The 27914-nt window shown below is 39.9% G+C and overlaps 1 protein-coding gene and 1 long non-coding RNA gene across 3 annotated transcripts in view; one reads left to right on the forward strand and one right to left on the reverse strand.

Annotated features, from left to right (window-relative positions):
• Positions 1-79: 79 nt before the first annotated feature.
• tmem106c (transmembrane protein 106C) lies at positions 80-10935 on the reverse strand. The gene is made up of 8 exons (XM_061904906.1): positions 10663-10935; positions 10185-10466; positions 4320-4383; positions 4092-4251; positions 3869-4009; positions 3738-3787; positions 2548-2601; positions 80-843 (listed from the first exon to the last, which is right to left on the reverse strand). The coding sequence occupies exons 2-8, from the start codon at positions 10399-10401 to the stop codon at positions 666-668; spliced, it is 864 nt and encodes a 287-aa protein (XP_061760890.1). The 5' UTR covers positions 10402-10466; positions 10663-10935; the 3' UTR covers positions 80-665.
• A 1666-nt stretch (positions 10936-12601) lies between these two features.
• LOC133553994 (uncharacterized) overlaps positions 12602-27914 on the forward strand; it is a 96423-nt gene continuing 81110 nt past the window's right edge. For both annotated transcript variants that reach the window (XR_009807041.1, XR_009807042.1), the window contains exon 1: positions 12602-12783. This is a non-coding gene — a long non-coding RNA (uncharacterized LOC133553994). The remainder of the gene's footprint in view (positions 12784-27914) is intronic.

The raw sequence follows: 27914 nt of genomic DNA on the forward strand, positions 1-27914 counted from the left end.
GCTTCTTTTTTTTTTTTTTTTTTACAACAAAGTTTATTTACAGTTCCTTTAATGCTCCTTTGGAAGAAATAACACAAAATTATATATATTTTTTAATCTGTTAAAATACATCAGTCAAAAAAAAGTTTTTGTACAAAAAACCCAAACACAACTCCCTTAAAACCCCCACAAACACCTAGAAATCTAAACGGATACTTTGAGGTTGTGCGTTTCCTGATAAACTTCACACAGCAAGACTTTAATAGCTTGAAGACACAATCCAAATACAGTGATGCACTTATGAGGCAGGAGTGTAGCTTCACTTGATTAGATCATAAAAAGCTTATTACATGTTTAAAGCATTTTCAAAAAACAAGCATTGTCTACTAGAATTGCTTTTCCTTCGCTTAAATAACAGTAGTTTATGACAAGGCACTTCAGTCTCCTTTTCAAGAAAATACTCAAGTTGCAGTCCTGGATGCTCAATATAATATTGGCATCTGGGCAGTGTTAATTTAAATCCCCCAAAATCGATTCCCTTTTACAGCTTATCTTTAACCCATTTTATGTTTCCACAACTTTATCGGAGGTTGAGAACTGAATCTTAAAAAAAAACAGAAAGCAGTATCGATCATAAGATTCAAAAGCTGACCTTTCTTTGGAAGCTGCCGTATTCAAAGTATAGATCATTGATGCTTCATCCCCTCTTGACCGTGCAGCTGAAGGTTGCTGCGGACTGAGAAGGAATCCCAGTACTGCTGCATGGCGCGGTGGTGCGTGTTGTTGGAGCCGCAGTCCACGTAGCGATACGCTTCCAAGTTATTCTGGGACGTTCGCACCATGTGGGAGGTTTTTACTGAGGTTCTGCATAACAGACAAGACAGTGTTGACGCGGGGAAACTGGCTTCCTCCATACTAATAAATACAGTTTTGACATGGGCACAAGACAGTATATTTCTCCTACTTTTCTTTCTGTCACACACCAGTGATGCAGACAGATGCAGCTGTGATACAGACCCACATTGAAAAAGTATATAAACAATTTAAATACCTCTTAGTCACTGCAATGTGAAATTCAACCCACATTTTCACCAAAAATACGTACACATCAGAATTAACTGGCAAGAATGTTAAGAATTAATTCCACAACCATATTTAGCTTTTTCATTCGGCGCTTTGAAGTAATAGCATTGATTATAATGAGGACAAATGTGCTGACGACCTTACTAGAACTGCAAAAAAGGAGTTGGATGTAACTGAGGGAAGTGGAACACGTGTCAAAGGCCTTGTTTCACACTGCAGGTCAACTCCAAATCTGTTAACCATATGTGCCTGTATCGGATTTTTTTCATGTTGATGTCAACAGAGATGTTCAAATCTGACCCAGGCCTGTTTTGTATGTGGATATAAATCAGATATGCCGGAATGTAGCTGAGAAAGGCTCCAGCACTCCCCGTAACCCCGAAAGGGGCTAGCGGTATAAAATGGATGGATCGATATATCAAATGCAACTGCATTTTGAACATTCATCATCAAATACTGAAAAGCTTCATAATTGTTTGCCAAAATATAAGGTTGCAAAATAAATAGTTGACTACTGAGCAGAAAACAGGCAAAAATGTGTTTTTCACATGAATGTTCCACTATCCCTGGCTCCACACACTTTTCGGAGCAGACAGCGAAACAAATGTCCCACAAACTCCGACACCAAAAATGCTCGCCCTCTTCCTTTTTACTTTGTTTTCTACATGCGATAATTTGGTTCAGAAAATAAATGTTGACTTTGATTGGACGAAGTCCTTGAAATGGTCATAAATGCACCAGTTCTGTAAACACTGCAGCACATGCAACATCATGACATCATGTCTGCAGGTGGATCACATTGGGTTCACATTACATATCGCATTTTTTGTAATGTGAAAAATTACATTAAAAAAATGGGGTTTGACGAAAAAAAATCAAAAATGCACATCCTACCCTGCGGTGTATGTGTAGCCTCAGTCTCCATAGCCAAGTCGGCAATATGAAACAGTTTTATCAAATTTAAGGGTTAGCACACAAATGTTTTGTTTCAATGTTTATAATACTACATTTATTTTCTAAGGCACCTTTCAAAGCACTCAAGGTCGCCCTACAGCACTTAAAAGCAGGCAAAAATTTCAATCAAACAGTAATAAATATATCCATCCATCCTTTTTTCTACCGCTTATTCCCTTTTGGGGTCGCGGGGGGCACTGGCGCCTATCTCAGCTACAATCGGGCATACCGTAAATAACGCATGGTATGTGTTATTTACTTTTTACACTTGTATGACAGTAAAGAACGTGACTTATAACGACACTGGAACAAATTATTTCCTATGGGGAAAATGTATCCTAAATCCAAACAAAAACTACTTGTGTATTTGACATTTTAAGGTTGTACTGCAGAGTTGTGGAAGTGAAAGTGGGTTACGGGCTAATGAATGAACAAATAACATTTTGGCATCAGCCAATGAACTCAACATGTGGTCATAGTAAGATCTGGACAAATTGATACTTTACTAGATGAATATAAAGCGTTACTTACTGCATAAAAACGAGAATGTTGTGGACCTTAATGCTGGGCATGGTGCAGAAGGCACTGAAAAACACAAAGAACACATTGATAAAGACTTTTGTTGGGACGCTTCCCCTTTTATGTAATACTGTTCAAATTCTAGTGTTTGTTCTTACAAATCAAAATTACCGTTATACATTTATCCATCCATCCATCCATTTCCTACCGCTTATTCCCTTTCGGGTCGCGCTACATTTAGGTTTTCAAAAATCTTACAAAAACATTTTTATGGGTTTTCCTCAAATTAAGAATGGATCTGATTACATTATATGCTATGAATTGCAATTACCGTTTTTTTCCCGGACAAGAGAGCGCACCGGTATATAAGCCGCACCCACGAAATTTTCGAAGACAAAAATAGTTTCCGTATATTAACCGGATTATAAGCCGCGGATATTTTGTACGTTGTGAAGTGAGTTATTTATGCAGAAAGATTCTGTAAATGTTTATCTACATAGCTTAACTATTTCCAAATGGTGCCTGTAACACAGCAGTAAAACGGCTAATCAAACAAAACAGAAGTCCTCGTCATGGACCCACTAGCTGCTTAAACTAGCTCTTCAATCAGCTAAACAGACTCAATAACTCCACGGTGATGTTTTGATGAATTTACTGAGGAATTTGCCATTGTAAGTTGATAATACTAATACAGTCATAAACGTGTTTGAGCTAATGTTAATGACGCGAGCTTGATTACATCACAATAGCATGAAAACACTCCTACAGACATCACACATGAGACGGTGAAGCAAGTTTGTTATATTGTAAAACTTATAAACGTTTCTTAAAATTGATGAATTAAGAAACCATACGAGTAGAACGTTATGGATGCTTAGAAGACAATACTTTTGGTTCAAGGCACTAAAACGGAAGGAAATGCTGTAAAAATCAATCGGTACAAACCGATAACCGATTTTAACTTTAGCGATAGGAACACACCGTTTGGTGAGTCTCTGGATCGATCTATATGTAATTTGGATTGAAGAAAAATCCATTAATTAGCTGCAAAGTTTTATAAGCCGCAGGGTTCAAAGCGTAGGAAAAAAGTAGCAACTTACAGTCCGGAAAATACGGTAACTAAATTTATCCAAGTACTTTTGTAACTTTTTAAGCAAAAAAGTGGAATCTGTCTGCACTTTTGTGCTCCACTGGACACTTACTAGACGTATGGTGCACTGCTGCCGATCTCCACGCTGACCGTGTAGTTCACCTGCACAACATTGAGGAGCAGCAAATCAAGATAGCAGGCAGTCACGACAATGAAATGTCTCCGGTGGCGAGCGGGACATACCTGACGCTGACTGAGTGGCAAGATGGTGGTGGCATTGTTGAGCTGCTGCGTCCCGATGACCTTTTTCATGTAGAGCACCTGGCAGCTGACGCTCTGCACCCGCACCGAGAAGAAGTTGGGGTTGCTGAAATTGAGTGTGCTCTGATGGGGGTGGGGGACAGTCAGAGTAAAACACAACAGTTGGGGGAGCACGGGAGCAAAAAAAGGGGGCTGAAGCACATACTGTCATGTTCATTTGAACCATGTGGTTGGCGTGGTCAAAGTGAACCGTCACTGCCCGTATGCCGTCATCCAGCACCAGGACCGAGCGGGGGAAGAGGAAGAATGCCACCAGCACAGACGCCAGGAAACACAGAACGACTGACAGGACCACGTAGAGTTTCCTGGGTGAAGGGAAGTACACATTCATTAAACAAACACACCGATTGATTTGTGCAGACTTTTGACTTACGTTCTTTGAGGCTGCAGCCTTTGATCGCTGTATGGAATCAATGCAACAAGCTCATTGACTTGACCTAGTGGGGAAAACGATAAGTCACATACACGGATTGCAACATACACTTGTCAACAGCCGCGCTACAAAACATTCATTTTTTTACATTCCAGTGTAACCTCAAAATGAACAATCTTTTTGTGTTTATTATAAACAGTAATTTGTTTATGTTACAGCATGAATGAATGCCAATATACACACTATCCTTAAACAAGCTGTACAGTTAATATGGGTTCTATGATGGTGACTAAGGATTCTCACAGCTTGCTAATACACGATAGGCGGTGGCTGTGGTTAATAAGATGTCATTGTATAATTGGAAGTAATGAAGTGAAGGCTTAAAAAATGTTGTGCAAGCATTTAAGAAAAAATCCATGTTTTTACTAATAATTAGTATTAACATATTGTTTGTCTTACATCGTTTTGCGGTCATTTTCAATTGTTGCTGCTTATTGTACAATCTAACACAAATATTGCATGCCATTGGCACCTTCTGGTCTTTCAAGTAAGGCAAGCTCACTCTCAGAACACAAATACAGCTTCCATTAACAGAAAAAATACTTAAAGATGCAGGATTTTACAAAGAAAACATCGCTTTTAGCATTGTAATATTCCTCATATATTGACTGAGAACAACGGAATGAAACTGGAAAAATGCTTTGCCAGTGGTTTGCATTTCAAGATCGCTTATTCGCTCGTTTTGCTGTCAATCAAATCACTTACCGGGACAAAGCTGATCATTCATCCAATGACAGTCTTGTTTGGCTGCAGTAGAACAACCCACTCTATGTCCCCAACAAATGAGGCGAAAATCGTGTCAAAGTAGCCGATTCTGAACAAAAGTTCACCCCCAAAATTCTAGCGAATATTTAGTTAACTAAATGTAAACACAAAAGTACATATTTGACCACTTTCAAAAATTTTTGGGGAAATTTCATTTCAATCACCAGCAGGTCTCCAAGGTGAACGGCCTCTGGCGATATTTGCACATGGCATTTTTTGTAAATCGCTGTCCACGAGTATATCTCGAATACAATAAAGTACGTCCATGCTGCCTCCAGACGATCTTACTTACATCATCACAACACCCCGTTTCAGTGATCAAAGTCTTTCGACGCATCATTAGCCAATAGGGCGGAAATATATATATATATATATATCTTCTACCGCTGCTTGTCCCTGGTGTGTGTGTGTGTGTATATACACATATACATATATATATATATATATATATATATATATATATATATATATATATATATATATATATATATATATATATATATATATATATATATATATATATATATATATATATATATATATATATATATATATATATATATATATATATATATATATATATATATATATATATATATATATATATATATATATATATATATATATATATATATATATATATTCTACCGCCGCTTGTCCCTGGTGTGTGTGTGTATATACATATACATATATATATATATATATATATATATATATATATATATATATATATTTATTCTACCGCCGCTTGTCCCTGGTGTGTGTGTGTGTGTATATATATATATATATATATATATATATATATATATATATATATATATATATATATACATATATATATTAGGGCTGTAACGGTACACAAAAACTTTGGTTCAGTACGTAGAAGTCACGGTTTGGTTCATTTTCGGTACAGTAAGAAAACAACAAAATATAATTTTGGGGGTTATTTATTTATCAAACTTGCAAAATCTTCCACCAAAAATATTTTTCTTGGTGGAATATTTGATGTGAGGTAATGGGAATCTTGGATAGGTCAATAATTCATAATAACATTGATTTTGATTCAATATTATGTTTTGAGCAATGACAGTTTGAAAGAAAAAAAAACAGCTTTGTTTTATTAGTCAACATTGCAACTTTTTCTAAATTATATTTATCCTTCAAGCTTTTTTATTGCACTTCTGTTTTGTTTTTGTTTATCTTAATAGTATTTTTAGAATGTGTCGTGGGCCTTTAAAACATTAACTGTGGGCAGCAAATGGCCTCTGGGGCACACTTTTAACACCCCTGCTAGATAGAGATAAAAAAATGTTTTATCTGATAAATCAATGGATAAAAAGCAAGAGCCTGGCGACACATGCACGTTTATCATAACTCTCTCGCTCTCTGCCCCTCCCTCACGAATGCTGCTGTTGTGCGAACAATGTGTTTTGTTTTCAACCCCTTCTTAATCCTGAACGTACATTGTTAATACATGCAACCATAACTCAAAATGCCGGACATTTGAGGGATTTAAGAAACTCTGCCCTGACAGCTCCGCAAAAGAGGACAATAACTGGTGAAAAGAGGACGTATGGTCAGTCTATCCTAGCCCGATCGCTGATAGCAGCGGACATGTCCTCTTTTGCTAGCAGCGACCGGGCTAGGATAGACTTTTGCGGAGCTGTCAGGGCAGAGTTTCTTAAAGGCCTACTGAAAGCCACTACTAGCGACCACGCAGTCTGATAGTTTATATATCAATGATGAAAGATTAACATTGCAACACATGCCAATACGGCCTTTTTAGTTTACTAAATTGCAATTTTAAATTTCCCGCGAGGTATCCTGTTGAAAACGTCGTGGAATGATGAGCTTATGTTGACGTGTGCATGTGACGTAATTGGTTGGAGAGGACATGTTCTCCCAGCACCACTCACGGCTAAAAGTAGTCTATTTTCATCGCTTAATTCCACAGTATTTTGGACATCTGTGTTGCTGAATCTTTTGCAATTTGTTCAATTAATAATGGAGACGTCAAAGAAGAATGCTGTTGGTGGAAAGCGGTGGATTGCAGCTGCCTTTAGCAACCAAAACACAGCCGGTGTTTCTTTGTTTGTTGTGAATCTTTAACACAGAGCGGTCAAGCGAACATGTTTCTCTACCACATGTCAACCATCAAGTTTGTGTGATATTAAATCGGCTCTTACCGGAGACTTGAGCGGATTATGCGACCACCTCCTGCAGCTGTGATCTTGGCTCCTCCATTGGCTTCTCTCAGAGACACTGGCGGTTACCGCAGCCATCCGACTTTCAGGTATGACTTTATAATCTCACTAAAACACTATTAACATAATAAGCAGATACGGGATTTTCCAGAATTATCCTAGTAAATGTGTCTAAGAACATCTGAATTGCTCCCACTGCAGTCGCCTGGAGCCGTCGCCTTTTTTTTTTTTTTTTCTGCTTCACTCTAACTGTCCTCATCCACAATTCTTTCATCCTCACTCAAATTAAATGGGGTTATACTTGTATAGCGCTTTTCTACCTTCAAGGTACTCAAAGCGCTTGACATTATTTCCACATTCACCCATTCATCCACTGATAGTGGTAGCTGCCATGCTAACCACAACCCATCAGGAGCAAGGGTGAAGTGTCTTGCTCAAAGACACAACGGACATGACGAGGTTGGCCGAAGGTGGGGATTGAACCAGTACCCTCAGGTTGCTGGCACGGCCACTCTCCCAATCGCGCCACGTCGTCCCCAAATTAATGGTGAAATTGTCGCTTTCTCGCTCCGAGTCGCTCTTGCTGCTGGTGGCCATGATTATAAACAATGTTCAGATGTGAGGAGCTCTACAACCCGTGACGTCACGCGCACATCGTCTGCTACTTCCGGTACAGGCAAGGATTTTTTATTAGCCTCCAAAAGTTGCGAACTTTATCGTCGATGTTCTCTACTAAATCCTTTCAGCAAAAATATGGTAATATCGCGAAATGATTAAGTATGACACATAAAAAAGGACCTGCTATTCCAGTTTAAATAAGAAAATCTCATTTCAGTAGGCCTTAAACCAGGGGTCGGGAACCTTTTTGGCTGAGAGAGCCATACAAGCCATATATTTTAAAAAGTATTTCTGTGAGAGCCATATAATATAATATACTGAATACAACTAAATGCATCCATTTTTAAGTAAGACCAACATTTCTAGAGTGTAATAAGTCTCTTATATGTTTTAATAACATTGTTATTCTGAAGCAAACCAACGATAAATAACATAATTTTTACCGTTATGATGTTCTTATTTAAACGGGGATAGCAGGTCCATTCTATGTGTCATACTTCATCATTTCGCGATATTGCCATATTTTTGCTGAAAGGATTTAGTAGAGAACATCCACGATAAAGTTCGCAACTTTTGGTCGCTAATAAAAAAGCCTTGCCTTAACCGGATGTAGCGGACAATGTGCACGTGACGTCACCGGTTGTAGGGCTCCTCACATCTGAACATTGTTTACAATGTGAGCCACCAGCAGCGAGAGCGATTCGGACCGAGAAAACGACAATTTCCCCATTAATTTGAGCGAGGATGAAAGATTCGTGAATGAGGAAAGTTAGAGTGAAGCACAGAAGAAGAAAAAAATAATTAAAAAAAAAAAAGCGACGGCTCCAAGCGGCGGCAGTGGGACCGTTTCAGATGTAATTAGACAAATTTACTAGGATAATTTTGGAAGATCCCTTATCTGCTTATTGTTTTAATAGTGTTTTAGTGAGATTGTAAAGTCATACCTGAAAGTTTGATGGCAGTGGTGAACGCCAGTGTCTCTCAGAGAAGCCGAGGAGCCAAGATCACAGATACCTTTTTGAGCTGCAAGAGAAAGTCCCATAATCCACTGAAGTCTCCGGCAAGAGCCGACTTAATATCACAATTTTCCCATCCAAAAACTTGCTGGTTGACATAGAGAAACATGTTCGCTTGACCGCTCTGTGTTAAAGTTTCACAACAAACAAACACAGGCTGTGTCTCGGTGCTAAAGACAGCTGCAATCCACCGCTTTCCACCAACAGCATAATATCATTTTTACCGTTAATGCGACTTCTTGAAGAGGTGCGGTAAAAACCGGATGGATGGATTAAAATGTATGATAATGTTTTGTATTTTGAACGTTATTTTTGACACTGTGATTACCAGCGGAATTATTCATTACTTACTGTGTTAAGCAATGTCAGCTAATATTTATCTGAAAGCCAGGTGCAGTCATCAAAAGAGCCACATCTGGCTCTAGAGCAGGGGTAGGGAACCTGTGGCTCTTTTGATGACTGCATCTGGCTCTCTGATAAATCTGACCTGACGTCGCTTAACACGATAAGTAATGAATAATTCCACTTGTAATCACAGTGTTAAAAATAATGTTAAAATTATAAAACATTCTCATGCATTTTTAATCCATCCATCCGTTTTCTACCGCACCTGTTCAAGAAGTTGTGTTAATGGTAAGAAGTTTTTTTTTTTTAATCATTGGTTAGTGTGGGGCTTGCCCTCCTGGGGGTTCTTCAGACCCCCAAGCACTGACATGAGAGCCTGTTTCAGGGTTACAATATTGTTTTATTTTTCAATAAGTCTCTCAGTTGCTTTCCAGCAATTGTATTTTCAGCTCAAACCCAGTCTCTCCTCCTGGCTGCTGCTTATAACAGAGCGACAGGTGATTAGATAACAAGGCCCAGGTGGGCCATCTACGCACCTGTCGCTGCAGGCCACGCCCCCTCCACAGTTAGCTTCAGAATAAGAATGTTATTACAAAGAATAAGAGAGCTGTTATACTCTAGAAATGTTGGTCTTACTTAAAAATGTACGTGTTTAGTTGTGTTCAGTGTTAAAAAAAATGTATATGGCTCTTACGGAAATATATTTTAAAATATTTGGCTTTTTGGCTCTCTCAGCCAAAAAGTTTCCCGACCCCTGCTCTAGAGCCATAGGTTCCCTAGCCCTGCCTTAAATGTTTTCACCCCAGCGGTCATGTTGTTTCACGATAGACCTCAATTATTAAATATTGATATATTACCTGAGGGTATCCGTCCACTGCCCTGACACGTCGGGCACGTAATGCTGTCCCTGCCGGTGAACTCCACGTAGGGGAACTGGGCGATGTCTTCCCGCCTGACGAGTCCGTCCAAAGAGTCATCATCACCGGAGTCGCCGTCGCCGCCTCGCCGCCCGGAGCTCGGCCTCTCCGACAAGAGCGTCAGGCTGCTCTCGTTGCGAGACAACACAGCCCCCATGGCGGCAGGGGAAGGAGCCTTTCGCCGACACCACTTATTGCTTTGTCCGCTCGGCTACTTTTGGTCTGGAAGTACGAGGAGGAAAAAGCCATTTTGTGTCAAACTAGTTAGCTTGCTAGCTAGCTGTCAACTGCCGGTGACCACCCCCTTCAACGAATGCACTTATTAGTATGATGGCGGTCGACCACCAGTGACAAATAACCACATTCAAACCACTCAATAACTACGAAGTTATTATTAATATGAACAAAAAGTGTTTACCTCCAGCGTTTATTTCCATCACATCATCAGCGTGCTGGCGCTTCATTGTTGCCTTATGTTGCCTTCATGTGACCTCCGTAATATTCTCGAGTCACCTGTTGACGAATCCAAAAGCTTCCCATTTGTGACGTCTTGTTTTTGTTCTTCGTCATATTCAGATTTAACGGCATTGTTTCGCACCGCAAACGGTGAGTTTATGTAGTTTCCTCATGTTACATTAGAAACAAGTGCGAATTAATTATAAAGGGACGATTTCCGAGGACCATTGAATCATCCCCCGAGCATAACTATATATGTCAGTGATGGCAACCCACGGTTCTTTAGCGCCGCCCTAGTGGCTCGCTGGAGCTTTTTCAAAAATGTATGAAAAATAGAAAAAGATGAGGGTAAAAAAATAAATAAAAAATATATCTTTTAATTTTTTTATAGTTTCTGTAGAATGACATATATGACACAAACCTCCCTAATTGTTATAAAGCACACTGTTTTTATTGAACATGCCTCACTGATTCGAGTATTTGTCGAGTGCCGTTTTGTCCTACTATTTTTGGAGGTCCTTGAACTCACCCTAGTTTGTTTACATGTACAACTTTCTCCGCCTTTCTAAGACGTGTTTTATACCACTTCTTTTTCCGTCTCATTTTGTCCACCAAACTTTTAACGTTGTGCATGACTGCACAAAGGTGAGTTTTGTTGATGTTATTGGCTTTTAACGGCATTGTTACGTACCACAAATAATCAATTTATGTACTTGCGTCTTGTTACATTAGGAAAAAAAATAAGGTAAAAAAAATGTAAAAAATACATTTTTTGTTTTATTATAGTTTCTGTAGGAGGACAAACATGACACCAACCTCCCTAATTACCAGAGGTGTGGACTCGAGTCACATGACTTAGACTCGAGTCAGACTGGAGTCATGAATTTGATGACTTTAGACTCGACTTGACAAAATGTAAAAAGACTTGCAACCCGACCTAGACTTCACCATCAATGACCTGTGACTTGACTTGCACTTGAGCCTTTTGACTTGACATGACTTGCTACTTTCCCCAAAACCCAACGATTAAAAAGTTATTCAGGAGCGCGCTGTCACACCAAATTTCTTCCCTCTACAGCCCCCCCCCCCCCCCCCCCATTTGCCTTTAAAAAAGATCTGGAACTTTACATTAAAACGCTCTCCACCTCTAACAACAAAAAAGCTGTGAAAACGATGATGCTGTGTTCCAAATTTAAGTTGTTTGATGAATCTGAATAAGCCTACGGCTTTGCATTTTGTTTATTATATATATATATATATATTTTTGTATTCTATTTTTATTATTTTGAACTTACAACCCCCTGGCGCCGTTTTGTACTGTTTTCATAATGTTTTATAATGTTTTATATTGTTTGACTTACTGTTTGTAATTGTTGAAATTTATAAATAAACCTTAAAAAAAACAAAACAAAAAAAACATTTACTTCCGGGGTCATGATTAATACAGATGTTTTGTTAATGCTATATTATAAAAATATAACGCTATATTATAAAAATACAGACGTTTTGTTAACGCTATATTATAAAAAAATAAAAAATAAAAAAATATTTACAAACACAAGCTATGAATGACGTAAGAGGAAACGTGAGGAACCGTAAGCCCGGAAGTAAATGTGTCATCCCATAGCTTGTGTTTGTAAATTGTTTTTTTGAATTTTGATTTTTTATAATATAGCGTTAACAAAATGTCTGTATTAATCATGACCCCAGAAGTAAATGGGGGGGGGGGGTTTCGTAGGGGGGAAGAAATTTGGCGCGACAGCTCCGTATCTTCCCTTGTGTGCGCATGTGTGTCAGCATATGTGCGCTACCTGTCTGAAAAACAGCCAATCAAATTACATCTACGTTATTTTCGTCACACAGCATTCATCAATTCAAATTGCAGAAAAACCAACGAAGAAGAGCTCTCAAACAAAGCGCCAGTCAGAAAAATGATGCCAAAAATAGTTTTGTTCGGGTATTAAAACTACGACTTGGTCCACAAATAACGAATTGCCGTATGCAAAACATGCAGTTGGAAGATTACAGACGGAGACGCAACAACTTCCAACTTTGTTCGACATTTAAAGATGCACAATGAAGGGTAAGTTTTGAATGTAACCTAACGTTTATTGACTGAGTAACGTGACTTTTATTTGCTTTGTAGTTAAATGAGTGAGGCTGTAAACTCACTGCTAACGTTAGAACCATAGACATCTTATATCGACCACTACTGCCGCTGACGAGACGAGATGCGCGGCCGCCATCTTGGAGTGGTGATCAACTCCACTCAGTGCAATTCATTTGTCAGGAGCAAAGAACTGTCAGCATATTTTATCTCGCTGAATACAACTGATTTTCACGCGCTTTTTTCGTCATACGTGTAACTATGATAATGGACATATGTTTTGGCGTTTTCATAGTTTTGCTTAACAGTAATTGAATATTTTTATCTGCTATAAGTGACCAGACGTCCAAGATCAAAACTGGGAATGATAATCGAAGAGGAAGGGGGAAAAAACAGTCAGCTATTTTTAAGTTAAAGAAACAATATGATTAGGTTATATATACATGTGTATATCCTACATAAACAATTTGGGAATATATTAGATCAATCAATCAATCAATCAATCAATGTTTATTTATATAGCCCTAAATCACAAATGTCTCAAAGGACTGCACAAATCATTACGACTACAACATCCTCGGAAGAACCCACAAAAGGGCAAGGAAAACTCACACCCAGTGGGCAGGGAGAATTCACATCCAGTGGGACGCCAGTGACAATGCTGACTATGAGAAACCTTGGAGAGGACCTCAGATGTGGCCACATCAAGATGGTGGCCAAATTGCTCGCGTCACAGCAGCCAATGCTGGGTCTACTTATAAAATGTCTATGGTTATAACGTCATTGCAAACACTACAATCTGTTGCGTCCACTGCAGTTCGCTACCTTATTCATACTTTTTGTCAAGTGATTTTTTAAAGCAGGGTTGCATGAGGTACCTACACATAACGTTACGTTGGTGAATGCATCACACACGGTAACGTAACGTTAGACGGCGGTCAGCAGCACCACATATTTTAGCCACCTTCAAAAAGACAAACATAGTCAAATAAAGGTCAGTTAAAATGGATACTATATTAAGAATATGTTTACAAATTCCATAGGGCCGTGACATCTAAAAAGTACATCTCTGTTCATTGTTATGTTCATGTATTTATGGTTTTCATGTGTACGCACACTTTAAAACACATACAGTATGAGATGAGATCAATGAGATAAGGTAAAAAAAACTGGATGGAAACTGCTGTGGAACTAGTTCCAATGCAATAAGCCATGGAAATACAATGTTAACACTTTTGTGCAAATAATTACAGTTGCACTTATTTTTTCAAATGTGTTTATTCTGTAAAGGAATGAGTTACATGTTTAAAATAACTGGTTAATAGTGCTATTATTTTTTTTAAATGATGAATACATACAGCGTTTTAAAAGCATACACAATCTGTGTAAATATATTAGTCTGTGGTTAAAAGGACTTGAAATGACTCGAAACTCAAAATGCAGGACTTGGGACTTGACTTGAGACTTTTCAGTTTTGACTTGGACTTGACTCGGGACTTGACTCGAGACTGGAGGGAAAAGACTTGAGACTTACTTGTGACTTGCAAAACAATGACTTGGTCCCACCTCTGCTAATTACTCACTGATTCGAGTATTTGGCGAGCACCGTTTTGTCCTACTAATTTTGGCGGTCCTTGAACTCACCGTAGTTTGTTTACATGTACAACTTTCTCTGACTTTCTAAGACGTGATTTATGCCACTTCTTTTTCCGTCTCATTTTGTCCACCAAACTTTAAACGTTGGGCATGAATGCACAAAGGTGAGTTTTGTTGATGTTATTGGCTTTTAACGGCATTGTTACGTACCTCAAACAATCAGTTTATGTAGTTGTGTCTTGTTACATCAGAAAAAAAGTGCAAATTAATTATAAAAGGACGATTTCCAAGGACCATTGAATCATCCCCTGAGAATAACTATATATGTCGGGGGGTCGGCAACCCGCGGCTCTAGAGCCTGTTTAGCGCCGCCCTAGTGGCTCTGTGGAGCTTTTTAAAAAATGAATGAAAAATAGAAAAAAGATGAGGGTAAAAAAATATGAAAAAATATATTTTTTGTTTTAATATGGTTTCTGTAGGAGGACAAACATGACACGAATCTCCCTAATTGTTATAAAGCACACTGTTTTTATTAAACATGCCTCACTAAGTCGAGTATTTGGCGAGCGCCGTTTTGTCCTACTAATTTTGGCGGTCCTTGAACTCACCGTAGTTTGTTTACATGTACAACTTTCTCCGACTTTCTAAGACGTGTTTTATGCCACTTCTTTTTCCGTCTCATTTTGTCCACCAAACTTTTAACATTGTGCTTGAATGCACAAAGGTGAGTTTTGTGGATGTTATTGGCTTTTAACGGCATTGTTATGTACCGCAAACAATCAGTTTATGTAGTTGCGTCTTGTTACGTTAGAAAAAAAGTGCAAATTAATTATAAAAGGACGATTTCCAAGGACCATTGAATCATCCCCGAGAATAACTATATATGTCGGGAGGTCGGCAACCCGCGGCTCTGGAGCCTGTTTAGCGCCGCCCTAGTGGCTTGTGGAGCTTTTTCAAAAATGTATGAAAACTAGAAAAAGATGAGGGTAAAAAAATATGAAAAAATATATTTTTTGTTTTAATATGGTTTCTGTAGGAGGACAAACATGACACGAATCTCCCTAATTGTTATAAAGCACACTGTTTTTATTAAACATGCCTCACTAATTTGAGTATTTGGCGAGCGCCGTTTTGTCCTACTATTTTTGGCGGTCCTTGAACTCACCCTAGTTTGTTTACATGTAGAACTTTCTCCGACTTTCTAAGACGTGTTTTATGCCACTTCTTTTTCCGTCTCTTTTGTCCACCAAACTTGTAACATTGTGCGTGAATGCAGAAAGGTGAGTTTTGTGGATGTTATTGGCTTTTAACGGCATTGTTATGTACCGCAAACAATCAGTTTATGTAGTTGCGTCTTGTTACGTTAGAAAAAAAGTGCAAATTAATTATAAAAGGACGATTTCCAAGGACCATTGAATCATCCCCGAGAATAACTATATATGTCGGGGGGTCGGCAACCCGCGGCTCGTGGACGTTATCAGCACTACTGTCTGATTCCAATCAATGCAAGTCATCAGAATCTGGTAATACACCAACTTCTATTCTTGTCTTCATGAAAGATAGGAATTTATATGTTAAACATGCATGAAGTTAACTTTTTTGGCCACCAGCCACTTTGGCAGGTGGATTTTAAAATCCACCTGCCAAAGTGTTTTTTTACCAGCCAAAGTGGAGTTTTCCTGCTCTGCTTGATCTAACGTAGAGTAACTCCTCTTCTTTTACACTGCTCTCTGTGGATCCATCAGCCATTATGGATATAAACTTGGAGGCAGATATCTCCTCTTCCACCTTCTACCTTTCAACTTCTGCTATGGAGTGCATGAAGACTGGGGCCTGGTTTGCATTTCTGTATGTCTTCCCTGCAGCTAACCCTTTCTGTTCATCCACCCTAAAAATACGAATGACATTTCACAGTTAGCTTGATCACACACACGTCCCACTAATACACTATACCGTATGTACACACACACACACACACACACACAAACGGGCTGCTAAGTTGTAACGATAACAGAACCTTTTCAACTTATATTCAATTGAATGGACTGCAAAGACACGATATTTCATGTCCAAACTGAGAAACTTTTTTTTTTTTTGCAAATCATTAACTTAAAATTTATTGGCAGCAACACATTGCAAAAAAGTTGGCAGAGGTGCATTTTTACCACTGTGTTACATTGCCTTTCCTTTTAACACTCAGTAAACGTTTGGGAACTGAGGAGAAGCTTTTCTGGTAGAATTATTTTCCATTCTTGCTTGATGTACAGATTAAGTTGTTCAACAGTTGTCATATTTTATGCTTCATATTGCGCCACACATTTTCAAGGGGAGACAGGTCTGTACTACAGGCAGGCCCGTCTAGTACCCACACTTTTACTATGAAGCCACACTCTGGTAAAATGTGGCTTGGCATTGTCTTGCTGAAATAAGCAGGGGCGTCCATGATAACGTTGCATGGATGGCGACAAATGTTGCTCTAAAACCTTTCAGCATTAATGGTGCCTTCACAGATGTGTAAGTTACCCATGTCTTGTGCACTAATACCCCCCCATACCATCAAAGATGCTGGCTTTTCAACTTTGCGCCAAAACAGTCCGGATGGTTCTTTTCCTCTTTGGTCCGGAAGACACAACGTCTACAGTTTCCAAAAAACGATTTGAAATGTGGACTTGTCAGACCACAGAACACTTTTTCTAGTTTGAATCAGTCCATCTTAGGTGAGCTCGGGCCGAGCGAAGCCGTCGGCTTTTCCGGGTGTTGTTGATAAATGGCTTTCGCTTTGCATAAGAGAGTTTTAACTTGCACTTACAGATGTAGCGACCAACTGTCGTTCCTGTCAGTGGTTGTTGTTGTCATGGTTAAAATTAATCAAAATGGGTCTCAGTGGCGGTGGAAGAGGGGTTATTGCCTCTGCCTCACAATACAAAGGTACTGGGTTCCATCCTGCGCTAGGGATTATTCCGGTGGAGTTTACATGTTCTCCCTGTGACTGCGTGGGTTCCCTCCGGGTACTCCGGCTTCCTCCCGCCTCCAAAGACGTGCACCTGGGGATAGGTTGATTGGCAACACTAAATGGTCCCTAGAGTGTGAATGTTGTCCATCTATCTGTGTTGGCCCTGTAATGAGGTGGTGACATGTCCGGGGTATACACCGCCTTTCACCTAATTGTAGCTGAGATAGGCTCCAGCATCCCCGAAAAGGATAAGCAGTAGAAGATGGATGGCTCTCAATGGAGTCAAGTGCTACAATTTGATGTATGCTGTGTAATTTTGACATATTTAATTAACTAAAGTGGAACAATTAAGTCTTGAAATAGAAAAGGGAAGATAAATAGACACAAGCTGTGCCAATTTTTTTAATGGTATGTGTTGATATTATTATTCCTATAACCACAGTTTTGGCTTTACTCCTCTCATTCATTAGATACAGCTCGACTGCTTTCCTAATGTGTACAACACTGACATCTTGTGGTCAAAACAAGAACAGTCTGTATTCTCGGGGTTGTGTTCAAATAAAAAGCACCAGGGGGCGGTGTAGGCAAAGAAATAAGATGAACAAAACAACTTCACAGACAACATGGCTGTGTACTTTCAATAAACATTAGTACTTTTTCTCAGTTTAGCAAAAACAAACAGCACAATTCCTGCCGTCCTAAATGTCACATCTTGCTAACTGTAATAATTGTATTTATTTCGAGCTCCTAGAATATTACATTAATGCTTGGAATAACTGGTTCCAAAACTGGTTTAAATGTGCGGTTTACTGTATTTCCTATGTACTTTTGTCATGTGATTGATTTAACATTATTAATATTCTTAATCCAGGTGTGTTTTTTTCCACTGTGTGTGTGTCTGTGCCTATGTCAGAAAGACAGAGAGAGAGAGAGAGAGAGAGAGAGAGAGAGAGAGAGAGAGAGTACAACAAGAAATTTGGCCGGAGGCAAACATTATGCCTTCACTCTGCTGTTATTTAGTGTCCTTAAAGGGCAACTTTGTCAGACCCGTAAAGGCCGCAGAGCAACGGTTCTCAAAATGTTTTCACCAAGTACCGCCTCAGAAAACACTTAGCTCTCCAAGTACCACCGCAGTGACCAACATTCAAATAAAGTCGCACAGTGGGCCAAAATATTCATCAAAAACAAGGCAGATTTATATACCCAGTATATTTAATATATTTGGCCACTGTAATCCATACTCTCCAACCTTGAGACCTCCGATTTCGGGAGGTGGGGGCGTGGTTAAGAGGGGAGGACTATATTTACAGCTACAATATATATATAATAGAAATACTCGAATTTCAGTGTTCATTTATTTACACATATACACACACATAAGACTAATCTATTCGTTGTTAGGTTAAGAGTTGAATTGTCCCTCCTTGTTCTATTCTCTGTCATTATTTTTCTAACCATGTGCATGTACAGTAGACGGTAGTATTGTCCTGTTTAAAAGTGTCACAACATTGCTGTTTACAGCAGACAAACTGCTTTACGGTAGACGAAAACGTGACTGCTGTTGTTGTGTGTTGTTACCACGCTGGGAGGACGTTAAGGAGACTGCCTAACAATAGACCCACATAAGAAACCAAGAACTCACCCTCGATTATTCTACAGTTATAACGTCATTGGCCAGACACGCTGTTTATATTGTGGGAAAGCGGGCGTGAAAACAGGCTGTCCTCACTCAGGTTCGCATGGAGCTAGAGAGGGCGTGGCCTCCAGCTCCGCCTGAATTTCGGGAGATTTTTATGGGAGGAATTTTGTCCCGGGAGTTTTTCGGGAGGGGCGCTGAATTTCGGGAGTCTCACGTAAAATCCAGGAGGGTTGGCAAGTATGCTGTAATCTTACACAGTTTGAATAGTTACAATACCCAAAGCCAGTGAAGTTGGCACGTTCTGTTATTCGTAAATAAAAACAAAATACAATATTTTGCGAATTCTTTTCAACTTATATTCATTTGAATAGACTGCGAAAACAAGATATTTAATGGTTGAATTGAGAAACTTGATTTATTCCGGCGTTTCTGGGTGTTGTTGATAAATGGCTTTCGCTTTGCATAGTAGAGTTGAACTTGCACTTACAGATGTCGCTACAAACTGTAGTTACTGACAGTAGTTTTCAGAACTGTTTCTGAGCCCATGTGGTGATATCCTTTACACACTGATGTCTTTTTTTCATACAGTACCGCCTGAAGGATCAAAGGTCACGGGCATTTAATGTTTATTACGCTTACGTGCAGTGATTTCTCCAGATTGTCTGAACCTCTTGATGGGATTACGGACCGGAGATGGTGAAATCCCTAAATTCGGTTGGGTTTTGTCATTTCCCTGCCTTCTCTTTTATGGTGTCTGTTTTCTTCAGTTAATTAGTCCCCAGCGAGGCACACCTGCAACAAATCTCTACCTAGGAGTATTTAAGCTCGTCACCGACAGCTGGTTCCTGCCGGTTATTGTCTCCTGCACCTCCCACGTGCATGCGCCTGCTTCACTTCGTCAGCTCCGGTATGTTGTCTCTCCTTAGTGCTGTAATCCCTCACCTCTTTGTGTTAAATTCCTAGCCTCCCTTAGGTAAAGAGGAGTCTGTGTTGAACTCTTTGCTGTGCTCAATGCGCCCTGGCCTTTTCCCCTACCGACCACTGAGGAACCTGTTTTTGTTTTTTTATTCATGGTGTGCAATTCTGCCCAATCATCTTTTGTTACACTTTTTTGACTTATTAAATTTCCCCTTTTTGTAATTTTACCTTGCGTCCTGTCTCTGCATCCTCGGGTCACCTCCTTGATCAGGTCCTAACAGAATTCCTTGCAATAGCTCTTTGAGAAATGTTCTTAAACTGTTGGACAATTTGCTCACGCATTTATTCACAAAGTGGTGACCTTCGCCCCATCCTTGTTTGTGAATGACTGAGCATTTACAAGAAGGTGATAAACACAATTAAATTCAAGATTGGATTTGTAGAAAAGTATGAACAAGAAGTCCGCTTGGCCAGCCCCTCCTCGCTTCCCGTCTTCAAAAAAAGGGTCAAAGTGATGTTAAATGTCCTTTTATCCATTCCTCATTTATGCTTCTCGCATAGTTTTTTTTTTGCAAAACTACAATTGTTCTGTATATCTTGTATTTGGTGTCGATATTTTGGGCTGGCTGGAGGTGGCGACTTGTCCAGGGTGTACCCCGCTTTCTGTCCAAATGCAGCTGAGATAGGCTCCAGCACCCCCCGCCATCCCAAAAGGGACAAGCAGTAGAAAATGGATGGATGGATTTACTCAAACGTATTTCCTTGAATTGCCGCCGGGTATATAGTATGCGCCTGACTAGAATTACTGCCGGGTCAAACTCGTTTCGCAAAATAATTAGCGCATGCTTAGCATTACCGCCGGCTCAGGATTAACGCCGGGTCAAACTTGTTTCGCAAAATATCATTTTTATTAGCGCATGCCTAGAATTACCGCCTGGTCAAACTCGTTTCGCCAAATAATTAGCATATGCCTAGAATTTCCGCAGGGTCAAACTCATCACGTCACGAGTGACACTTCACCTGTCATCATTTTCAAAATGGAGGAGGCTGATTTCAATCATTTGAAATGGCATAAAGGGAAGAAGATTAAGAGCTATTCAGTAGGATTTAAGGTCCAAGCTATTGAATATGCTAAAAAGAACAGTAAGCAGTTATGTTTTATTAATATACCGTAGCTGCGTGTGTCAAATATGAGTCATTAAATGACTCCCGCCTCCTGGTGGTAGAGGGCGCTAGCGATCCTTCTTGCGACTACTCGGCTGCAGAAGAAGTGACAACAAGCAGCAAGAGTGAGCAGCGATCCTTTATTTTTTTCCCCTCTCGCTTGCACTTTTAACATGGAGGATTACATATCTAAAATAAAACTCTTTTCTAAACTGGACTTTCAATTGAAGCAGGAGGTAATAAAGGAAGATCTCCATCGAGACAGAGAGACTTTTAAAACTGAAGAAAGATAAGGAAGACTTCTATAAACAAGTTATCGATGCTTTTTAGGGGCGGTATAGCTTGGTCGGTACTTGAGGGTTCCAGGTTCGATCCCCGCTTCCACCATCCTAGTCACTGCCGTTGTGTCCTTGGGCAAGACACTTTACCCACCTGCTCCCAGTGCCACCCACACTGGTTTCAATGCAACTTAGATATTGGGTTTCACTATGTAAAAGTGCTTTGAGTCACTAGAGAAAAGCACTATATAAATATAATTCACTTCACTTCGCTTTTGATCAGAAGGAGCTGCACATGGACTTCATTTATAAGTAAAGGTCAGACCATAATAACGTTTTTTTTCTTAAATGTGCTTTTCATGATGGTATCCTTACATCACACTCAAATGTTTAAGTACAGACCTAAATTTACCGCATGCCTTTGGTAAGTGCCGGAGTGAGAAGAGGTTTTAAAATAATTAGCGCCCTGGCAGCAATTCAAGGAAATACGGTATTTCTTATTGGAAACAAATTGTTTCGTTTTTTTTACGTTTTGTGAGACCTTTTTGGGACAGATTACAGTAATAAGGGAAAAAAAATGGAGGTAAAACCAAGGAACTACTATGCCAAACAAAACACTTCTGCGGCAGACGGACTGTGTCGGGGCTGGAAAGTAGTCCGCTAAGACAGTGGTTCTCAAATGGGGGTACTTGCAGGTATGCCAAGGGGTACAGGAGATTTTTTTTAAATATTCTAAAAATAACAACAGGTCAAAAATCCTTTACAAATATATTTATTGAAAAATACTTCCAAAAAAAAAGAATGTAAGTTCATAAACTGAAAAGAAATGCAACAATGCAATATTCAGTGTTGATTTTTTGTGGACATGTTCCATAAATATTGTTTATATTTAAAATATTCTTTTTTTGTTAAGAAATGTTTTGACAGCTAGATTTTTTTGTGGACATGTTCCATAAATATTGTTTATATTTCAAATGTTCTTTTTTGTGGAGAAATGTTTACATTTAATTTGATGAATCTATTACAATCCCCAAAGAGGGCTCTTTAAGTTGATGATTACTTCTATGTGTAGACATTTTTTTTTATAATTGAATCAATTGTTTATTTTTCCACAAGTTTTTAGTTATTTTTATATCTTTTTTTTCCAAATAGTTCAAGCATTGTTCATGAATCCAGATGGATCTCTATTACAATCCCCAAAGAGGACACTTTAAGTTGATGATTACTTCTATGTGTAAAAATCTTTTTTTTTATAATTGAATCAATTGTTTATTTTTCAACAACATTTTTGTTATTTTTATATCTTTTTTTTCCAAATAGTTCAAGCATGACCACTACAAATGAGCAATATTTTGCACGGTTATACAATTTAATAAATCAGAAACTGATGACATAGTGCTGTATTTTACTTCTTTATCTCTTTTTTTCAACCAAAAATGCTGTGCTCTGATTTGGGGGTACTTGAATTAAAAAAATGTTCACAGGGGGTACATCACTGAAAAAAGGTTGACAACCAAAGCGCTACAAGACTTTTTTGCGTGCAATATCCTGCGAGAGCTCACTGACCAGTTTGGCTCTCCATACTGGGTCAGAGTTGTAATGAAGAACAGACATCATGGTACTCCTCTTTCAGTCTGACTGCAACACACATGTAGTGTGGCAAGAAGAAAAATAGATTTTCCACCGCGGTTTTTTTTTCCCCCACCCCTGTCATTATTTCCCGAGTTTGCGTGGAGTCTAAATTCAACACAAACATCCTCTCGCTCGGACTAAAAGACCAAAATTACAGTGGCGACGTAGCTGCTGTCATCACATCACCATTCTGCCAGCATATTATATGATACGGAATGAAATGATAACACAAGGAGGTATTCCACTGGTTGACTGATTGAAGGGACGCCATGTCAACTACTGGTAAATACACCAAGAGGCACTGATGAGGGAGTGAAACATTTGGGCCAGTGTTTCATTTGTGTGCTTTCCTGGCAGCGCTTTAGAAATGTTGGATCCACCGAAGAGCTCGGCCTTGCAGTGAAAGACTGACATTGTCCGCGGGCCGTCAGTAAACATTCACATCGAGTGAGCGTTGCGAGAACATGCGATGACTAACCTGGAGCGCAGCTGGCAACCTTGCGCACTCCTAGCACTACCAAGAACAGGACTGTTCAACTGGCGGCCCGGGGATAGAAACCTAAATCGGGTAATGACGAAAGTGAATTAAAAAACTGGGAGTAAATCAAACAAACCTTTAAAGACCTACTGAAATGAAATTTTCTTATTTACACGGGGATAGCAGGTCCATTCTATGTGTCATACTTCATCATTTTTCCATATTGCCATATTTTTGCTGAAAGGATTTAGTAGAGAACATCCACGATAAAGTTTGCAACTTTTGGTGCTGATAAAAAAGCCTTGCCTGTACCGGAAGTAGCAGACGATGTGCGCGTGACGTCACGGGTTGTGGAGCTCCTCACATCTGAACATTGTTTACTATCATGGCCACCAGCAGCGAGAGCGATTCGGACCGAGAAAGCGACAATTCCCCCATTAATTTGAGCGAAGATGAAAGATTCGTGGATGAGGAAAGTTAGAGTGAAGCCCAAAAAAAGAAAAAGCAACGACTCCGGGCGGCGGCAGTGTGAGCGTTTCAGATGTAATGAGACACATTTACTAGGATAATTCTGGAAAATACCTTATCTGCCTATTGTGTTAATAGTATTAGTGGTAGGGGCGGCATGGCGTAGTGGATAGAGCGGCCGTGCCAGAAACCTGAGGGTTGCAGGTTCGCTTCCCACCTATTAACATCCAAAATCGCTGCCGTTGTGTCCTTGGGCAGGACACTTCACCCTTGCCCCCGGTGCCACTCACACCGGTGAATGAATGATGAGTTAATGATTGGTGGTGGTTGGAGGGGCCGTAGGCACAAACTGGCAGCCACGCTTCCGTCAGTCCACCCCAGGGCAGCTGTGGCTACAAATGTAGCTTACCACCACCAGGTGTGAATGAATGATGTGTTCCCACTTCTCTGTGAGCGCTTTGAGTATCTAACAGTAGGAAAGCGTGATATAAATCTAATCCATTATTATTAGTAGTAGTATTTTAGTGAGATTATAAAGTCATACCTGAAAGTCGGATGGCTGCAGTGAACGCCAGTGTCTCTGAGAGAAGCCGAGGAGCCAAGATCACAGCTGCCTTTTTGACAGCTACAGGAGGAGGTCCCATAATCCACTGAAGTCTCCGGTAAGATATAATATCACAATTTTCCCATCCAAAAACTTGCCGGTTGACGTAGAGGATCATGATCGCTTGACCGCTCTGTGTTAAAGCTTCACAACAAACAAAGAAACCCCGGTTTGGGTGCTAAAGGCAGCTGCAATCCACCGCTTTTCACCAACAGCATTCTGTCAGAGTTACTTGTTGACGAACCCCATGATGCAGAGAAGGAGGCAGGCATTGAATGGGAAAACATGATTTCATTTAAATAATAGAAACAGAACAAACAAAAAGCACGCACGTGGGCGGAGTAACAAACAAAAAGGAACTTTAGCATAGAAGCTAGTGGATAGCAAACAGAAAAACTGGAAATAACTAATGGCTAACAAAAACAGCTTACCGCTACGACGACCAGGACAAGATGTAGCACGACAGGTAATAGCTGAAATGATGCCGGACACGACAGGTAGCAAAGACACAAGAGTGACACGAGGCAACGACAATACAATGATCCAGCAACTGACACAAGACAAAAGGAGGTACAAATAGGAGCCGGCTGATTGGCAGCAGGTGTGGCCTGATGCCAATCAGCCGCAGCTGAAGGGGAACACAGCACTTAGGGAACAAGACAGGAAGCTGACAAAATAAGAGCACTAGACAGGAACTAAGGACAGGAAATACTAAACACACTGAGGAGGAACACAGCACTCAGGGAACAAGACAGGAAGCTGACAAATTAAGAGCACTAGACAGGAACTAAGGACAGGAAATACTAAACACACTGAAGAGGAACACATCACTCAGGGAACAAGACAGGAAGCTGACAAATTAAGAGCACTAGACAGGAACTAAGGACAGGAAATACTAAAAACACTGAGGAGGAACACAGCACTCAGGGAACAAGACAGGAAGCTGACAAATTAAGAGCACTAGACAGGAACTAAGGACAGGAAATACTAAACACACTGAGGAGGAACACAGCACTCAGGGAACAAGACAGGAAGCTGACAAATTAAGAGCACTAGACAGGAACTAAGGACAGAAAATACTAAAAACACTGAGGAGGAACACAGCACTCAGGGAACAAGACAGGAAGCTGACAAATTAAGAGCACTAGACAGGAACTAAGGACAGGAAATACTAAACACACTGAGGAGGAACACAGCACTCAGGGAACAAGACAGGAAGCTGACAAATTAAGAGCACTAGACAGGAACTAAGGACAGGAAATGCTAAACACACTGAGGAGGAACACAGCACTCAGGGAACAAAACAGGAAGCTGACAAATTAAGAGCACTTGACAGGAACTAAAAGACTGGAAATGCTAAACACAGGAAACGGACAAATGCAGAGGAAAAAACTAAAACATAGACAAACTGTCAGGGGCAAGCCCGACACATTCTTCTTTGACGTCTCCATTATTAATTGAACAAATTGCAAAACATTCAGCAACACAGATGCCCAAATTACTGTGTAATTATGCGATGAAAAGAGACGACTTTTAGCCATAAGTGGTGCTGGGCTAATATGTCCGCTACAACCCGAGATGTCACAAACACGCGTCATCATACGAGTCATCATTCCACGACGTTTTCAACAAGAAACTCTGCAGGAAATTTAAAATGGCAATTTAGTAAACTAAAGCGGCTGTATTGGCATGTGTTGCAATGTTAATATTTCATCATTGATATATAAACTATCAGACTAGTAGTGGGTCTCAGTAGGCTTTTAACGACCAAATGACTGCAGTGATTGCTCCTTTTTTCGTCGTCGTTTTGTAAAATCTTGCCCTGGTCCACCCTTCTTCATTCCCTCTAGAACAGGAGTCGGCAACCCGCGGCTCCTTGATCACTCAGATGTGGCTCAGCAGCATACTTGCCGACCCCCCGATTTTTCCGGGAGGTTTCCGGATTTCATTGCCTTATCCGGGGTGAGCATTCTCCGATTTTCAGACGGACAACAATATTGAGGGCGGGCCGTGATGGCAATGTCTTTAACGTCCTCTAAAATATGTCTTTCGCGCTCGCCTCTACACCCTGCTATCTGTGTACCGGCCTCTAAATCATGTTGTCGCGCCCGCTTTCATACCATGCTACCTGCGTGCCGGCCGGTCAAACGTAGTAGGGGACCTCTGTGAACACACGTAAGGCATACTTGGTCAACAGCCATGCAGGTTACACTGAGGGTTGTGCTATAAACAACTTTAACACTCTTACTAATATGCGCCACACGGTGAACCCACACCAAACACAAATGACAACCACATTTTGGGAGAACATCCGCACCGTAAAACAACATAAACACAACAGAACGAATACCCAGAAGCCCATGTATCCCTAATTTAACATGAATTGATTAACTCTGACCCCGACTTAAACAAGTTGAAAAACTTATTGGGGTGTTACCATTTAGTGGTCAATTGTACGGAATATGTACTGTACTGTGCAATCTACTAATAATAAATGGGTTGTACTTGTATAGCGCTTTTCTACCTTCAAGGTACTCGAAACGCTTTGACACTACTTCCACATTCACACACACATTCACACACTGATGGAGGGAGCTGCCATGCAAGGCGCTAACCAGCACCCATCAGGAGCAAGGGTGAAGTGTCTTGCTCAGGACACAACGGACATGACGAGGTTGGTACTAGGTGGGGATTGAACCAGGGACCCTTGGGTTGCGCACGGCCACTCTCCCACTGCGCCACGCCACAAAAGTGCAATGCTTAATTGTCACGTTGCAGATTTACGTCATTTAAAAAACATTTTGGGAGTTAAAACATACCAGAATAACCATCAAAATAACTTTACAGAAACAATAAATATCTTTGATTGTTAGAAATCATTTTCCCTAAAATGTAGGTGGATTTTTATTTATTTCTTTGTTGTTTTTTTTTTAATTTAAAATTTCTAAAATTATATTTTTATCCAGATTTTTGTTTGTTTTACATCAACTTTATGTGTTTTAGGAATTACACCGAGTGGTTTATTTTTCCCTATAATTGAAAATTGACTTTTTTTGTTGCAATTTTTTCAATAGTTTTTCTATTATTATTTTAAACTTTTGAAAGTATATTTTATTCCAGATTTTTGTTTCTTTTACATCTTTTTCAAGTGTAAATAAAAGTATCAATCAATCAATCAAACCTCTTTTGGGCTACATTACACCCCCCCCGCTACAGCCAAACCCCGTCCCCCCAACCCCGCCCACCAAGGGGGGAGGGGTTTGGCTGTAGCGGGGGGTGTGTAATGTAGCCCAAAAGAGTTAAGGATGCATGGGCTTCTGGGTATTCGTTCTGTTGTGTTTATATTGTGGTAAGACTTTTAAAACTGAAGAAAGATA

This window comes from Nerophis ophidion, linkage group LG06 (assembly GCF_033978795.1).
Source record: "Nerophis ophidion isolate RoL-2023_Sa linkage group LG06, RoL_Noph_v1.0, whole genome shotgun sequence".
Classification (NCBI taxonomy): Eukaryota; Metazoa; Chordata; class Actinopteri; order Syngnathiformes; family Syngnathidae; genus Nerophis; species Nerophis ophidion.